The sequence below is a fragment of the Stegostoma tigrinum genome, chromosome 18 (assembly GCF_030684315.1).
Source record: "Stegostoma tigrinum isolate sSteTig4 chromosome 18, sSteTig4.hap1, whole genome shotgun sequence".
NCBI lineage: Eukaryota > Metazoa > Chordata > Chondrichthyes > Orectolobiformes > Stegostomatidae > Stegostoma > Stegostoma tigrinum.
The window spans coordinates 2,308,381-2,326,674 of record NC_081371.1 but is presented as its reverse complement, the minus strand read 5'-3'; the positions used below and the strand labels follow the sequence as shown (position 1 = coordinate 2,326,674).

Sequence of the window (18,294 nt, the reverse complement as noted above, 5' to 3'; positions counted from 1 at the left end):
GTTTTATTCAGTGTGCGTTTAGTCGGTGTGTGTTTAATCAGTGTGTGTTTAATCAGCGTGTGCGCATGTTTAGTCAGTGTGTGTGTGTTTGATCAGTGTGTGTTTGTTTAATCAGTGTGTGTGTGTAATCTGTGTGTGTGTGTAATCAGTCTGTGTGTGTGTGTAATCTGTGTGTGTGTGTAATCAGTGTGTGTGTTTGATCAGTGTGTGTGGGTTTGATCTGTGTGTGTTTAATCAGTGTGTGTGTGTTTAATCAGTGTGTGTGTGTGTGTGTGTGTACTCTCTGTGTGTGTAATCAGTGTGTGTGTGTGTTTAATCAGTGTGTGTGTGTGTAATCAGTGTGTGTGTGTTTGATCAGTGTGTGTGTTTGATCAGTGTGCGTGTGTGTGTGATCAGTGTGTGTGTGTGTTTGATCTGTGTGTGTTTAATCAGTGTGTGTGTGTTTGATCAGTGTGTGTGTGTTTGATCAGTGAGTGTGTGTGTTTGATCAGTGTGTGTGTGTTTAATCAGTGTATATTTGTTTAAACTGTGTGCATGTGTGAGTGTGAGTTTAATCAGTGAGTGTGTGTAATCAGTGTGTGTGTGTGTAATCAGTGTGTGTGTTTAATCAGTGTGTGTGTGTAATCAGTGTATGTGTGTTTAATCATTTTGTGTGCGTATTTAATCAGTGTGATTAATCAGAGAGTGTTTAGTCAGTGTATGTTTAATCAGTGTATGTTTTATTCAGTGTGCGTTTAGTCGGTGTGTGTTTAATCAGTGTGTGTTTAATCAGCGTGTGCGCATGTTTAATCAGTGTGTGTGTGTTTGATCAGTGTGTGTTTGTTTAATCAGTATGTGTGTGTAATCTGTGTGTGTGTGTAATCAGTCTGTGTGTGTGTGTAATCTGTGTGTGTGTGTAATCAGTGTGTGTGTTTGATCAGTGTGTGTGGGTTTGATCTGTGTGTGTTTAATCAGTGTGTGTGTGTTTAATCAGTGTGTGTGTGTGTGTGTGTACTCTCTGTGTGTGTAATCAGTGTGTGTGTGTGTTTAATCAGTGTGTGTGTGTAATCAGTGTGTGTGTGTTTGATCAGTGTGTGTGTTTGATCAGTGTGCGTGTGTGTGTGATCAGTGTGTGTGTGTGTGTTTGATCTGTGTGTGTGTAATCAGTGTGTGTGTGTTTGATCAGTGTGTGTGTTTAATCAGTGTGCGTGTGTGTGTAATCAGTCTGTGTGTGTGTGTAATCTGTGTGTGTGTTTAATCAGTGTGTGTGTGTTTAATCAGTGTGTGTGTGTGTGTGTGTGTGTGTACTCTCTGTGTGTGTAATCAGTGTGTGTGTGTGTTTAATCAGTGTGTGTGTGTGTAATCAGTGTGTGTGTTTGATCAGTGTGTGTTTGATCAGTGTGTGTGTGTGTGTGTGATCAGTGTGTGTGTGTGTTTGATCTGTGTGTGTTTGATCAGTGTGTGTGGGTTTGATCTGTGTGTGTTTAATCAGTGTGTGTGTGTGTGTGTGTGTGTGTGTGTGTACTCTCTGTGTGTGTAATCAGTGTGTGTGTGTGTTTAATCAGTGTGTGTGTGTGTGTAATCAGTGTGTGTGTGTTTGATCAGTGTGTGTGTTTAATCAGTGTGTGTGTGTAATCAGTGTGTGTGTTTAATCAGTGTATGTGTGGTTAATCATTTTGTGTGTGTATTTAATCAGTGTGATTAATCAGAGAGTGTTTAGTCAGTGTATGTTTAATCAGTGTATGTTTTATTCAGTGTGCGTTTAGTCGGTGTGTGTTTAATCAGTGTGTGTTTAATCAGCGTGTGCGCATGTTTAGTCAGTGTGTGTGTGTTTGATCAGTGTGTGTTTGTTTAATCAGTGTGTGTGTGTAATCTGTGTGTGTGTGTAATCAGTCTGTGTGTGTGTGTAATCTGTGTGTGTGTGTAATCAGTGTGTGTGTTTGATCAGTGTGTGTGGGTTTGATCTGTGTGTGTTTAATCAGTGTGTGTGTGTTTAATCAGTGTGTGTGTGTGTGTGTGTGTACTCTCTGTGTGTGTAATCAGTGTGTGTGTGTGTTTAATCAGTGTGTGTGTGTGTAATCAGTGTGTGTGTGTTTGATCAGTGTGTGTGTTTGATCAGTGTGCGTGTGTGTGTGATCAGTGTGTGTGTGTGTGTGTTTGATCTGTGTGTGTTTAATCAGTGTGTGTGTGTTTGATCAGTGTGTGTGTGTGTGATCAGTGTGTGTGTGATCAGTGTGTGTGTGTGTTTGATCAGTGTGTGTGTGTTTGATCAGTGAGTGTGTGTGTTTGATCAGTGTGTGTGTGTTTAATCAGTGTATATTTGTTTAAACTGTGTGCATGTGTGAGTGTGAGTTTAATCAGTGAGTGTGTGTAATCAGTGTGTGTGTGTGTAATCAGTGTGTGTGTTTAATCAGTGTGTGTGTGTGATCAGTGTGTGTGTTTAATCAGTGTATGTGTGTTTAATCATTTTGTGTGTGTATTTAATCAGTGTGATTAATCAGAGAGTGTTTAGTCAGTGTATGTTTAATCAGTGTATGTTTTATTCAGTGTGCGTTTAGTCGGTGTGTGTTTAATCAGTGTGTGTTTAATCAGCATGTGCGCATGTTTAATCAGTGTGTGCGTGTTTGATCAGTGTGTGTTTGTTTAATCAGTGTGTGTGTTTAATCAGTGTGTGTGTGTGTTTGATCAGTCTGTGTGTGTGTGTGTAATCTGTGTGTGTGTGTGTAATCAATGTGTATGTGTTTGATCAGTGTGTGTGGGTTTGATCTGTGTGTTTAATCAGTATGTGTGTGTGTGTGTGTGTGTGTGTAATCTGTGTGTGTGTGTAATCAGTGTGTGTGTGTTTGATCAGTGTGTGTGTTCAATCAGTGTGTGTGTGTTTAATCAGTGTGTGTGTTTGATCTGTGTGTGTTTAATCAGTGTATGTGTTTAATCAATGTGATTAATCACAGAGTTTAATCAGTGTGTATTTAATCAGTGTATAATTGTTTAAACGGTGTGCATGTGTGAGTGTGTGTTTAATCAGTGTGTGTGTTTAATCAGTGTGTGTGTTTAATCAGTGAGTGTGTTTAATCTATGTGTGTGTAATCTGTGTGTGTGTAATCAGTGAGTGTGTTTAATCAGTGTGTGTGTTTAATCAGTGTGTGTGTGTTTAATCAGTGTATATTTGTTTAAACTGTGTGCATGTGTGAGTGTGAGTTTAATCAGTGAGTGTGTGTAATCAGTGTGTGTGTGTGTAATCAGTGTGTGTGTTTAATCAGTGTGTGTGTGTGTGTAATCAGTGTGTGTGTTTAATCAGTGTATGTGTGTTTAATCATTTTGTGTGTGTATTTAATCAGTGTGATTAATCAGAGAGTGTTTAGTCAGTGTATGTTTAATCAGTGTATGTTTTATTCAGTGTGCGTTTAGTCGGTGTGTGTTTAATCAGTGTGTGTTTAATCAGCATGTGCGCATGTTTAATCAGTGTGTGTGTGTTTGATCAGTGTGTGTTTGTTTAATCAGTGTGTGTGTTTACTCAGTGTGTGTGTGTTTGATCAGTCTGTGTGTGTGTGTGTAATCTGTGTGTGTGTGTAATCAGTGTGTGTGTGTTTGATCAGTGTGTGTGGGTTTGATCTGTGTGTTTAATCAGTGTGTGTGTGTTTAATCTGTGTGCGTGTGTGTAATCAGTCTGTGTGTGTGTGTAATCTGTGTGTGTGTGTAATCAGTGTGTGTGTTTGATCAGTGTGGGTGGGTTTGATCTGTGTGTGTTTAATCAGTGTGTGTGTGTTTAATCAGTGTGTGTGTGTTTAGTCAGTGTGTGTGTGTGTACTCTCTGTGTGTGTAATCAGTGTGTGTGTGTGTTTAATCAGTGTGTGTGTGTGTGTAATCAGTGTGTGTGTTCGATCAGTGTGTGTGTTTGATCAGTGTGCGTGTGTGTGTGATCAGTGTGTGTGGGTTTGATCTGTGTGTGTTTAATCAGTGTGTGTGTGTTTAATCAGTGTGTGTGTGTTTCGTCAGTGTGTGTATGTGTGTGTGTGTGTACTCTCTGTGTGTGTAATCAGTGTGTGTGTGTGTTTAATCAGTGTGTGTGTGTGTAATCAGTGTGTGTTAGATCAGTGTGTGTGTTTGATCAGTGTGCGTGTGTGTGTGATCAGTGTGTGTGTGTGTTTGATCTGTGTGTGTTTAATCAGTGTGTGTGTGTTTGATCAGTGTGTGTGTGTTTGATCAGTGTGTGTGTGTTTAATCAGTGTATATTTGTTTAAACTGTGTGCATGTGTGAGTGTGAGTTTAATCAGTGAGTGTGTGTAATCAGTGTGTGTGTGTGTAATCAGTGTGTGTGTTTAATCAGTGTGTGTGTGTAATCAGTGTGTGTGTTTAATCAGTGTATGTGTGTTTAATCATTTTGTGTGTGTATTTAATCAGTGTGATTAATCAGAGAGTGTTTAGTCAGTGTATGTTTAATCAGTGTATGTTTTATTCAGTGTGCGTTTAGTCGGTGTGTGTTTAATCAGTGTGTGTTTAATCAGCGTGTGCGCATGTTTAGTCAGTGTGTGTGTGTTTGATCAGTGTGTGTTTGTTTAATCAGTGTGTGTGTGTAATCTGTGTGTGTGTGTAATCAGTCTGTGTGTGTGTGTAATCTGTGTGTGTGTGTAATCAGTGTGTGTGTTTGATCAGTGTGTGTGGGTTTGATCTGTGTGTGTTTAATCAGTGTGTGTGTGTTTAATCAGTGTGTGTGTGTGTTTAATCAGTGTGTGTGTGTAATCAGTATGTGTGTGTTTGATCAGTGTGCATGTGTGTGTGATCAGTGTGTGTGTGTTTGATCTGTGTGTGTTTAATCAGTGTGTGTGTGTTTGATCAGTGTGTGTGTGTGTGTGTGTGTGTGTGTGATCAGTGTGTGTGTGTGTTTGATCAGTGTGTGTGTGTGTAATCAGTGTGTGTTTGATCAGTGTGTGTGTTTGATCAGTGTGCGTGTGTGTGTGATCAGTGTGTGTGTGTGTTTGATCTGTGTGTGTTTAATCAGTGTGTGTGTGTTTGATCAGTGTGTGTGTGTTTGATCAGTGTGTGTGTGTTTAATCAGTGTATATTTGTTTAAACTGTGTGCATGTGTGAGTGTGAGTTTAATCAGTGAGTGTGTGTAATCAGTGTGTGTGTGTAATCAGTGTGTGTGTTTAATCAGTGTGTGTGTGTAATCAGTGTGTGTTTAATCAGTGTATGTGTGTTTAATCATTTTGTGTGTGTATTTAATCAGTGTGATTAATCAGAGAGTGTTTAGTCAGTGTATGTTTAATCAGTGTATGTTTTATTCAGTGTGCGTTTAGTCGGTGTGTGTTTAATCAGTGTGTGTTTAATCAGCGTGTGCGCATGTTTAGTCAGTGTGTGTGTGTTTGATCAGTGTGTGTTTGTTTAATCAGTGTGTGTGTGTAATCTGTGTGTGTGTGTAATCAGTCTGTGTGTGTGTGTAATCTGTGTGTGTGTGTAATCAGTGTGTGTGTTTGATCAGTGTGTGTGGGTTTGATCTGTGTGTGTTTAATCAGTGTGTGTGTGTTTAATCAGTGTGTGTGTGTGTTTAATCAGTGTGTGTGTGTAATCAGTATGTGTGTGTTTGATCAGTGTGCATGTGTGTGTGATCAGTGTGTGTGTGTGTTTGATCTGTGTGTGTTTAATCAGTGTGTGTGTGTTTGATCAGTGTGTGTGTGTGTGTGTGTGTGTGATCAGTGTGTGTGTGTGTTTGATCAGTGTGTGTGTGTTTGATCAGTGAGTGTGTGTGTTTGATCAGTGTGTGTGTGTTTAATCAGTGTATATTTGTTTAAACTGTGTGCATGTGTGAGTGTGAGTTTAATCAGTGAGTGTGTGTAATCAGTGTGTGTGTGTAATCAGTGTGTGTGTTTAATCAGTGTGTGTGTAATCAGTGTGTGTGTTTAATCAGTGTATGTGTGTTTAATCATTTTGTGTGTGTATTTAATCAGTGTGATTAATCAGAGAGTGTTTAGTCAGTGTATGTTTAATCAGTGTATGTTTTATTCAGTGTGCGTTTAGTCGGTGTGTGTTTAATCAGTGTGTGTTTAATCAGCGTGTGCGCATGTTTAATCAGTGTGTCTGTGTTTGATCAGTGTGTGTTTGTTTAATCAGTGTGTGTGTTTAATCAGTGTGTGTGTGTGTTTGATCAGTCTGTGTGTGTGTGTGTAATCTGTGTGTGTGTGTAATCAGTGTGTATGTGTTTGATCAGTGTGTGTGGGTTTGATCTGTGTGTTTAATCAGTGTGTGTGTGTGTGTAATCTGTGTGTGTGTGTAATCAGTCTGTGTGTGTGTGTGTAATCTGTGTGTGTGTAATCAGTGTGTGTGTGTTTGATCAGTGTGTGTGGGTTTGATCTGTGTGTTTAATCAGTGTGTGTGTGTTTAATCTGTGTGTGTGTGTGTGTAATCAGGCTGTGTGTGTGTGTAATCTGTCTGTGTGTGTAATCAGTGTGTGTGGGTTTGATCTGTGTGTGTTTAATCTGTGTGTGTGTGTGTGTAATCTCTGTGTGTGTAATCAGTGTGTGTGTTTTTAATCTGTGTGTGTGTGTAATCAGTGTGTGTGTGTTTGATCAGTGTGTGTGTTTGATCTGTGTGTGTTTAATCAGTGTATGTGTTTAATCAATGTGATTAATCACAGAGTTTAATCAGTGTGTATTTAATCAGTGTATAATTGTTTAAACGGTGTGCATGTGTGAGTGTGTGTTTAATCAGTGTGTGTGTAATCAGTGTGTGTGTTTAATCAGTGAGTGTAATCAGTGTGTGTGTTTAATCAGTGTGTTTAATCTATGTGTGTGTAATCTGTGTGTGTGTAATCAGTGAGTGTGTTTAATCAGTGTGTGTGTTTAATCAGTGTGTGTGTAATCAGTGTGTGTGTGTTTAACCAGTGAATGTGTGATTAATCAGTGAGTGTGTGATACCTGGTTGCGATGTCTGAGCTGGGGTTGCTGTATGCGCTCGGTGTTGCTGAGGCACGGGCCGGGATTTTTTCCCCTGGGGGGTGCGTGGGGGTTCTGTTGTTGGACGGTTTCTGCCCGCGGGGGGCGGGTGGTGTGTGCCGCCAGGGGCGTTAGTGGTGACGGTTAATTCTCGCTGTGTTCCCCCCCGCCCCGGGCCCAACGCTACCTCCGCCCGGGGATGCTGCCTCTGTGGCTGGGCTTGGGTCTGCTGTCCCCAGCGCTGGCTCTGCCGGTTCCCCCGCTTCAGCTGGAGTGTCCCTCTAATGTGAGCCACGCTGGGGACAGCGCTGTCCGCTACACCTGCCTGTGGAAGAGCTCTATCGAGGTGAGTTTTGGACCCAGCCCAGAGGCTAACACCAGCTCCTTACCTCCCACACTCACATGGTCCCTCAACCAGCGCCTCCTGGCCACCAGCACCCAATGGTCTGGGAGACAGGTCCTTCTCCGAGTGCCCCCTGACACTCCCATTATTGTCAGCTACACCTCGGCCAGCTGCCGTGACTGCCTGTACCAGAATGTGACTGTCCTTGGCACCAAACTCAGGCTCACCCTCTTCTCCCTCTACCCCGACCGTGCCCTGGTCACCTTCCAGGACCTGGAGCTGGCTTGGTGCTCCAATCTGAACAGCCCCTCCTGGGGTTACACGCTGGCGTGCCCCGGGGCCGTGCCCAACGATACCGCCCTCGTCAGCGGCCAGATGGCCCACATCGACAGTGCCAGCTACCCCCCGGGGAAAGAGGCTGAGTGCTCCCAGAGTTTCCGGTATGCCAGCAGGGTGATATACCCACAGGTTGGTCAGCACAACTGCACCCTGAGCGTTGCCAATGGCCCCAACGCCTCCTCCACCGCTCGCCTGGAGGTTAAGCCGGACCTCATGCACCTCCTGAGTGCCCGGTCGGCCCCCATCCATCAGACATTGACGGTGACCATTAGCCATGAGCTGAGGGCAGAGTACGGGGTCCTGGGTTACCGGCTGTCCGCCCAGCCCAAACAGCAGCAGCCCTGGAGCCTGAGTTACCACCCGAAAGCGGTTGGGATCGAGCTGTGCCAGTGCCCGCAGCACCGGGGTGACATGTGTGTGGCTCAGCTGCTGCTGAAGGTCAGCCATTCTCCGGGCACCACGTCCAACACTGTGATCTTCCAGCAGGGCTCTGTGCGCTTCCGCAACTCCCTCCAATGGGTCTCCCTCACCCCCAACGCCTCTGTGCCTGGGACCAGCTTCTACTATGTGAGCTCAGATAACACTCTCTACTACTTCAGGGTGGGCACCCCAGCTGGCGGGAGCAGGCACCTTCTCTTTTACAGGGACAACCAAGTCAGCCATCTCTATCAGATTGATTACACCAGCTCCAGCCATTACACGCTGACCGTCCAGCTCTACCTGAACCTAGGGGAGACCGTCTACACTTCCCTGGAGGATTTGACCGTGGACCCCTTCCTGTACAACAGCGGTCCCACTGAAGTGGGCCTCCTGGCCAATGTGGTTTGGTTCATGCCCCAGCAGCACCCGGCCACTCACTGTGCTTGGGGCTTTGAGCTGGCCTACGGCTCCACAGTCAGCCTGTTCACCTACAGGCAGCTGGTGGCACAGGCGGCCAGCCACATCCCTCAGGTGCAGCTCCCCTTCGACCCCGGCCGCTACAGGGGCTTCCTGGCCAAGGTCAGCTGCACGGCCGTTGGCGAGAAGGTCCTCAGGCTCTGGGCCAGGCTGGGCCATTACAGAGTCACCTCCCGCCAATCAGCCCTCTTCTGCGAGCTCGCCCGGTGCCAGCACCCTGTACCCAGCATCGAGCACCCACCACCCCCTGACACCGTCATCCGGAGCCCCCGAGGCTCCCCACTCACAGTTTACGGCCACTCGGGCTTGCACTGCGACAGCATTAGGTCAGTGAGCATCTCCTGGAAGATCTACAGCATGGCGAACAGAAATGCTCAGCCAGACTGGGATCAGAGGGTGGCCCTCCCGGCCAGTGTACGGACGAGCACAGCCACTCTACAATTGCCTGCTTTCACCTTGGACTATGGTCACTACCTCTTTGTGTTCAACGTGACCATGTACACCACTGATCCCACCCTGCCGACTCTCAACAACACTGGGCAGGTGGTGGTGGAGGTGATTAAAAGTGAGCTGCTGGCTGTCATTTCTGGGGGGCCTTACAGGATGGTGAGCGTGGAGGATACCTTTACTCTGGATGCTTCCCAGAGCACTGACCCAGACTCACCTGATCCACACCTCGGCCTGAACTTCTCCTGGTACTGCACCATGAAATTCACTGACTACAGCACCATGACGCTGTCCCAGAACCAGCAGTGCCACCCTGGGAAGCCAGCCCTGAGGTGGGACTCTGGCAGAACTGACACCTTGACCATCCCTGCCCATACGCTCATTGTCAAAAAGTACTTCTACTTCCGGCTGGTGATCCAGAAAGACACGAGGACTGACCACTTTGACCAAACCATCTCTGTCCTCCCTGGCTTTGTGCCTGAGATGTCTATAGCCTGCATTGAGAACTGTAAGGAGTACCTGATTACTACCGACCGCTTCATTTTGAATGGGACTTGTTTCAATTGCCCGAGTTCCATTCAACTGAAGTACCGCTGGAGCTTGCTTTCGGGGAGCGGCATTTCAGAGATCCTGGTCAACTGGGAAACTGATAGCTCCACCGGTAACTCATTGCCTTATGTGTCACTGAACCCCATGTCCTTAGAACACTTGGATGACGGATGGTATAACCTTGAACTGAAAGTGACGACTTCCACTGGCTCTTACAGCCTCAGCCGACATCGCTTCTATGTCAATTCTGTTCCGAGAGGAGGCCATTGTGTTATCAGCCCGAAACAGGGCTGGGCCCTCTACACAAAGTTCACCCTGGCTTGTTTGAGCTTCGAGGACAGTGATCTCCCCCTCAGTTACACAGCCATTGCAAAGACCTACCATCCAACTGCCAGCATCGACAGTCTGATGAATGATGTCCTGGGTACCATTGTGTATTTCGGATTCAGTCCCAAGTCCCAGCCGTTTGAACTGCCAGTGGGGAGCAGCTCAGGTCACCATCAGCTGGTTATCGTGGTCCTTGTGACTGACAGCCGCGGTGCCTACACAAAAGTGCACCTGAGGGTCAAAGTCTATGAGCTTCCGCTTGACCCAGCCCAGAAATCTCTGGTGGACCAGTTGGCCAATTATGTGGAAGGGACAGCCGCACCTCTGACTACCCTGCTGCACGAGACACACTATGTGGAAGCCACCAAACTGCTGTACGGAATCGCTTCGGAGCTGAACTCTCACAGCTTCGTGGGCAGGGACATCCCGAGGGTCCAGAAGCTGCGGAAAATCTTGCTGAATGCCTCTGCCAGTATCCCAGTCACGTCGTCTCAGCTCATCAACCAGGTATCAGCCATAATCTTCCAGGCGGCCGAGGTAGCGGTCCAGGTCAACCGGCAAGCCCAGCGCCTCTCGGCTAGCAAGCTGCTGGAACTGGCTTCTGTCCTGCTGAACTACACGAGTGAAGACAAGATTCCATCGGAGCACACTGAGCAGTTGTCCTGCAGCATCTTGACTGCAGCCTCCAACGTGATGACTGCCTTTTCCTCCCAGTTTCCGACTAAAGGCACTGAGAGCGGAACCCCGCTGACCACAGAGCAACAGAAAGTGACCACCAGCATCTTCCCTATCCTGAAAATCCTGACTGAAGCCGTGTCTCAGCGCAAAGTACCGGGGCAAAGGGATACCCTGATGGAGGCCAGGCAGTGGGAAATAACCGTGAAGAAGGTTAACATGGACAAAGTGGAGGACTCCTTCCGTTCTGACCCAGATTGTACGAACTGCATTTACCCAGAGCTGGGAAAAGTCCCAGTAACCTCTCAGCCAGTCTCGTCCGTGGTTTATAAGTTTGAAGAGAATCCTTTACCGTGGCTCGGGAAGGCATCGAACATCGCTACAGATATCTCCAGCATCGACATGATCCTCCAGCACAGCAATGGAACCATGCACACCTTGGTCCCTAAGCAAGTGGAGTCTTTCATGGCCAGGAGGGACATTGTATCCCATCAACCCATCAGGTTAGTTGTTGACCCCGGCAGAAGTGATGTGGTCAAGGGTCAGTTCACAGTCATGATGACCTCCAGCTCAGCTCAAGTGGTCTTCCTGCAGTTATTTGCAGACATAGACCCCATCTACACCGTTAGCATCCACTCAGGAGTGGGGCTGTCTCGCGCAACTCTCGCACAGAAACATACCATCCCAGAGTGTAGCTCAGGGCCAGATCTCAACAGAGGCAACTTTGCACACAATCCTTACATCATCAGGATTCCAAGCGGGCTCTTCAAGAGGAATGGGACTGACCTAAGCAACAAAACCTACATCACTGTTGCTGTTGAGACAAAGTATCCGAACCCTCAACTAATCATTGAGGCTGGGCTCAATGTCTCAGCTTTTGTTGCAAACTGCCTGACGTTCGAAGGCAATTCTGATAAGTGGGATTCTTCCAGCTGTACTGTTGGGTCTCTCACCAGCAACAAGAGAGTGCACTGTGTCTGTAAGAGAGGTGACAAGCACACCCGCAGCAGGGCCCTGAATGTGAAGATGCCTTGGTTCCTGACTGGCAGTGTTCTGGTGTTGCCTGAAGTCATTGACCTGCTGGAAGTTGGTGAACTCATTCAGACTCTGCCAAGCAATCTGGTGACACTGATTACAGTTCTGATCATTTTGTTCATCTATGCCATCCTGCTCTGGTGGGCTTGGCGGAAACGGGCGAGTGACAAGAAAAAGATCATTGTTCTTCCCGACAATGACCCCTGTGATAATGGTTGCTACCTGGTCACCTTTTACACTGGGGGTCGCCTTGATGCTGGAACCACAGCAGATGTTTTCTTCACCCTCATCGGTGCATCCGTGGAGAGTGAAGTCCATCTCCTCTACCATCCAGACTACAAGACTTTCAGGAGAAACAGTGTGGACACCTTCCTACTCACCACCGGAGATGACCTCGGTGAGCTCACGTTCATCAGGGTCTGGCACAACAATGTGGGCATCTCACCATCCTGGTACCTCAGCAGGGTGAAAGTGCAAAATGTGCTAACCAAGAAGAGCTGGCATTTCTTCTGCAGGAAGTGGTTAGGGACCATCAAGGGGGACGGACTGTTGCACAGGACCTACCCCGTCATGGACCCTGAAAGCTTGCTGAGGAGGAAGGATGTCTTCCTCATTGAGACGTCCAGCAAGATTGAGAGGGAACACTTGTGGTTCTCTGTCTTTGCCTACGATGTAGACCAGACCTTCACCCGTATTCAGAGACTGTCCTGTTGTTTGACCATGTTGCTATCCAGTCTGCTGCTCAGTCTCATGCTGTTCCAGAAAAGGGAGGAGGAGCACTATTTGAAGAAGCTAGTGAGATCATTGATGATTGGAATGGAAAGTGCACTGGTGATGGTGCCAGTGGAAATGCTAATATCAACTCTGTTCAAATTGGCGCAGAAGAAAAATACTTCTTTAAGGGTTACAGGAAAAGGCGGACAACACAAATCAGACCAACAGTTTGATAGCAGCCTACCTGTGAACCCTGACCCGAATCCAAGCAATTGGAGGGAGAGGTTCAAAAAGTGGTATGAGAGGGACGAAGAGGCCAGTGAGGCTGAAGAAAGTCCCAAGGAAATGGCAGAGTTGTCATTCGATAACCATTATGACCTTCTATCCTACATGGCAGGTGTAGACAACTTCCAGGGTCCTATGGCAAAAGACAGAGACAACTGTATCATCCCAGAGTCTGAAGCCGATCAGATCACCAGAGAGGAGGCCACTGGCAAGGTGACCAGAAAGAATAAGGTACGATTCATTAAACCCCAGCGATTGTGGCGCTCTCATCAAAAGATAGCAACACCTTACAAGAAGGCACAAGGCCAGTCTGCCAGACCCTCCAGAAACGTCGGCCCAAGAAGCAAGTTAAGAATCATATTGTCACAGTGCCTCTTGTACTTGGCTTGGTGCCTCATATGCCTGATCTCTGCTGTGTCCGCTATATTTATTGTGTTATATGGCCTCTCGTATGGTGTAGAGACTTCCTGGCTGTGGCTCATGGCCTCTGTCGTTTCTTTCATCCAGGGTGTTTTCTTCTTGCAGCCTGTTAAGATCATGGCCTTCGCTGCACTGTTTGCCTTAAGACGTCGGCGGCCCCGAGATCTGGACTGGTCCACAGGGATCCAAGCACTGGAGATCAGTGAAGACCAACTTCCGAACAATGATCCTGATTGCGTCCGGTCAGGGGACCAGATTCGGAAGCAGTACAGGCCGCTGGAGGGTGACGAACTCGTGTTGGCGAGAAAAAAAGGGAGCATCAGGCAACAAGCCTTTATGTTTTGTAAGGGTTTTCTGTTGCACATTGCTTTCCTTGTACTCATCCTGTACTTGTTGTGCTCCACTGACTACAACAATGCTTACTATTACAACCGCACCATTAAGGATAGATTCTCTCGGGACCTGGAGAACGTCAACACTGTCCAACAGTTCTACACCTGGATGGGTGTCACCTTCCTGCCCCTGATTCATGAAAACTCAAATCCAGCCTTTCTTTCTGACACCCATTCCGTCATCCTGGGCCTGCCCAGGATGCGTCAGATCAGATCCAAACATGGGTCAGTCGATTGCTTTTGGAAAACCAGCATCCTGAGCATCATCTTGGACAAGCATCGGTGTCGACCCCTGTTTAACGTTCACCAACAGAACACCAGGAACTACAATGGCTCCTGGCAACAGCCCATTGGAACTGTGTTTGTGCAGCATCCTCTGGAATACACAGGTTGGATATTTGAAAGCATAGATTCCCCTTGGTTATACCATTCACATGGGGTATATCATGTGTATCCACTGGGAGGTTACTCCCTCTACTTCTCCCCGAGAAGCCTACAGGATTCTCTGATAAGATTCGTGGGTCTCCAGAACAATAGCTGGATTGACAGGAGTACCTGGGCTATCATCATCGAGACAACCATCTACAATGCAAACGTTGACTTGTTCTGTACCATCTCGCTGATTTTGGAGACAGCCCCTCTTGGCATCATCAACAAGAAGTTGGTGGTGAAACCCTTCACCCTCAGGCTCTTTGAGAGGCGTGAGAAAAACTGGATCGTTCTCAGTGTCCTCATCATCATTCTATTTGGCCTGTTTGTCATTAACGAGTTTCGGAAACTAAGGCAGAAAGGATACAAATACTTCCAGCAACTGAAGAACATTGGCAACCTGGTGATGACAGTGTTGCTATTGATGACCATAGTCTTGTATGTAGCCAAGTATATATTGTCACAGCGTATGCTGGAGTTCTATAAGAGCAACCCAAACACTTTCATTGCTTTTCATGTCATTGCTGCTTTGGATCAGCTTCTCAGATTCAATGTCACATTCCTCATTTTTGTTACCATACTGAAGCTTCTAAGGTATACACGCTTCCTTTACAATGTGCGCCTGGCCCAGAAGGCCATTTCTGTAAGTTTTCCCACTATCTGCTCCCTGGCTATAATCATGGCAGTGTACTCCGTTATTTTTATATCGTTTGGTTACCTGCTGTTTGGTCAGTTTGATAGGAATTTCAATACCATGATCCATGCAACACAGACTATTGTGTCCTATCACATTGGTGACTTTAACGACACAGAGTTTACCTACAGCAAGATTATCGGTAGCATCTACTTAACATGCTTTCTTTTTGTGATGCACTTTATCCTGATCAACCTCTTTGAGTCAGTGATCATTCTGTCTTACGGAGACATGAGACAGTACATCCACGAGAGGCCGTCAAATGAAGCAGAGGTGGCCAACTTCGTAATGCAAGAGATTAGGCGTGTCTGGTATGCATTGAGGAGAAAGCCACCCCCAAATGACGGGAGGAAGCCTCTGAGAACTTTATTTTATGGACGAGCTTCTGAGAACACTTACGGCTTAAAGGAAAAGAGAATGAAAGGGAAGAGGCTGAGCTACCTAGTTATTTGACTGCTCGTACTTCCTACTTAACCTACTACTCAGAGCTACTAGCTAGAAATCTTCAGGAGGAATATAGTGCAAAGAAGAAAGGGAGAAGAGTGGCTGTTTGTCCTTTGGGGAAGGGATCCTACTTAATGTTTTTATATTTTGATGTGATCTTTCCTCAAATTGTGTTTTTTGTTAAAATTTCTGTTGAAGACTGAATCTTGCACCCTGGTATATATTATATAAGATTGACTGTGACCATTTTATTTTTACCATTTTATTCCTGGAATTACAGGGTGTGGTTCATTGTAGATGATGTAGGGCAAACAACATGTTCTCACGTCAGTTCCAGAGGGCAGAGAATACCATAGTCAGATCAATGCTTAAGTCAGATTTATTCAGGAGAAACTGTACTCAGAAGTGAATTGATAGAGGTACATATACTTTTCCAAAATGTCCATAAAAGATGCAGTGATTTCAGGGACACTCTATGAGATTTTAACCCTATTTCCTATTCACCTCTGTTATGGTGTTTATCTTAGTGTCACTCCTCAATCTCTAAATTAAATTGGCAATTCCAACCCATTGAGTTTCTGACTAGAAGAAAGTCAAAAACTCCTATAACATGAATTCATTTAGTCTCCTCTACTAAGTAAAATACAGCCTGGATCTCACATTTCTCCTTAAGCCTACAGTTTTCCCTCCCCGTACTATCCTGGTGAATTCTCTATGGCCACATTGCAGCCTCGATTTAAAGAAAACACCTTTGACTGCATACGTTACTCTAACCGCAAGCTAACTCGTACATGTCTTGTTACTTCTGTTCTTCATCCTATTATTTCTAAGACCATTGTTTGTATGACTGCTAGTCCGTAAGTTGTTAGATGGTTTGTTTTTTTTCTAATTTGTTCAGTATGTTAATGGTTAATTTAGTTGATAAATTAAGCAGGAAACGTTGCTTCAGTGATTTGCTGCACACTCCTTTCGGTGGATTGGCGCAGATCGCAATACCTCTCACTCATCTGAAACTATTGCAACTACCCCAGCCATTTTCAAGTGAAAAAATAACTTGACCAAAATAGGGAGTACAACCACAATTCAGTATCTGAAATATGAGAAAGCAGGGCAAGATTCCAAGTAGCAATCAGAAATATCACCAATGTGTGTAGAAAGATAATAAATAGCAGATAGACAGGTTAATTGATCAGTAGACAGAAAGACCGTCAGATAGACAGATGGATAGATAGGTACATAAGATGGAGTTAGATAGAGATAGATAAGCTAGAAAGATGGTAATGGATAGTTTAGATAGATAGCTAGAGATAGATACAGAAGCTGGATATAGATAGATTCATAAGATAAATACAAATAGATAGAGAGACAGCTAAACAGATGGACAGATAAACAGACCGACTGATCAATTATCTTGGCTTCTTACAAAATGACCAAGCGACTTCAGATGTGTCAATCAGACAGCCCCATAAAGTACATTGTATTGCCCAGAGAGGGTGTCCCAACATTTGGGAAATTGCAGTCTGTGATGTACAGTGGCATTGTTCATGTAGAGGGTAGACTCATCTATCACAAGTAAAGCCTGTGAGAATAATATTAATATCACTGACCGTCCCTCAGCCCAGAACTGTGTTCAATGTTGCAAAGGTTTTGTGATGACACCAGCTTTCTTCAATGTCGGTTTTGGTCATGAAACAGAAACTCATTATATTATTCTCTATATAATTTGTAATAAAAACTTTAACAATAAGGATAATGATTTGAAACTGTTTAATGGGGAAGTGGGCATTGTGTTGAAACATAAAGGAGAAAAGGAAAGGGCACAAAAGACAGGGTGAAACAAATTGGACTAGAGTAAAGAATAGTTCAGAAATGGAGGGAGCAAATGGGGGCAAATTCTAAGGAGAGGACAAAATTCCTCAAATACGAATTGTGCTGAGCAGAGTTTCTCCAGCCCAATGAAGTGTTGGAGAGATCCAGCAGCATATTTCCCAGGACATTCCTGTGAAGCCTAAAGCGAACTGAACAGCAGCTAATCTTCCAGTTGAGCAATTTACAGCATTCACAACTTATACATTGAGTTCAGCATGTTCAGACCATAAACTTTCTCCTCCACTTCAAATACTTTACCCAGAGTCTGCATCCTGGTTTCATCTTTTTCCTTACAGTTACACCTAACCTATGTTTGGCTGTCATCCTTGGAATTAGCTACATGCAGTGTACAATCAAGTACTGGATAAGATTTATCTTTGCATGAAGGGGATGTTGAGTTATATTATATGGTCAGTTTGCCAGCATGCCTCAAAAAGACACACTAAGAATGTTGTCACTGCTTCATAGCATGGAACCTGAGAATATAAAGATCTCAGCCTCCAACTTAGTTTGGATCACTTAAAAGCATGACACTGTACTAGAAGCATGTTCCTCTTGTTGTAAATTAATAGCTTAATATCAATCCAAACACACATCTGCCAGAGGAATGTACTGATTGTGCAAAATAGTTAATTGTTATAAATAGCACCTGGCTTCTTCAATGCCATAATATCCATGTCCAGCTTCATACGTTACAGGAGATCATGTAAACATTGCCATATCATGTAAAGCACTGTGTTAGGGAACTCTTTCTTGGATCTTCCTCCACTACTTCTGGTCTAACTTCCATCTGCCTAGTGAGGACTGCTTGACAAGCACTGCGCTGTTCGGGAGCCACCCAATCAGAAGTGTTGCTTGATGAGAACTTCTCTCTACCCCAGCACGATTGTAACAGCCCAGTGTCTCTCTCTGTCCCATCAGGAAATCAGAAACTGACTGGAAAATGCCTTCAGCATCTTTAATTCCTACTTAACAAAGCTAGAGAATCCTCTGGTATCTGAACTGGTATCACCCATCATGGCTGACACCAGGACTAGACCAGGTCATTTTTCAGTCCTGGCATTCTCTGTTCCCAATGACAGGAAGACCTAAACATTTTAAGTTCATTGTAAGCATTGGAGATTCATTGAAGTGATTGAGCTGGGGATGGGGTTGGAGGTGTCTGGCAATGACTGATTCATAAAAAGATCATTTGTACATTGATTTGCAAACATTCTTATTAAGGCCCATCCCCAAACCAATTTTCCATGCTCCTATTAAAGGTGGAATGTGATCTTGAAACTGCCGCTGGTATCTGACACAGATAACAGAAAAAACTTTTTAAATGCACTCAAATTAAACAAAAAAGGACCAAGTATATCCATAGATCTTTCAAACTGTAACAAAGATTAAGAACAATGCACCATTTTTACAGCGGCACCTGGTAAACACAGACTTCCTCCAACCTTAAAATTCTAAACCTCCAATTCTGAAGAAGGGTATTATTAAGCCAGAGAGGGCTCAGAAGAGATTTGCCAGGGTGTTACT

General features: G+C 45.0%; 1 protein-coding gene across 1 annotated transcript; it reads left to right on the top strand.

Annotated features, from left to right (window-relative positions):
• The first annotated feature begins 7,107 nt into the window (after window positions 1-7,107).
• Window positions 7,108-14,907, top strand: LOC125460913 (polycystin family receptor for egg jelly-like). The gene has a single exon (XM_048549126.2). The coding sequence runs from the start codon at window positions 7,108-7,110 to the stop codon at window positions 14,905-14,907; it is 7,800 nt and encodes a 2,599-aa protein (XP_048405083.1).
• Window positions 14,908-18,294: the final 3,387 nt, after the last annotated feature.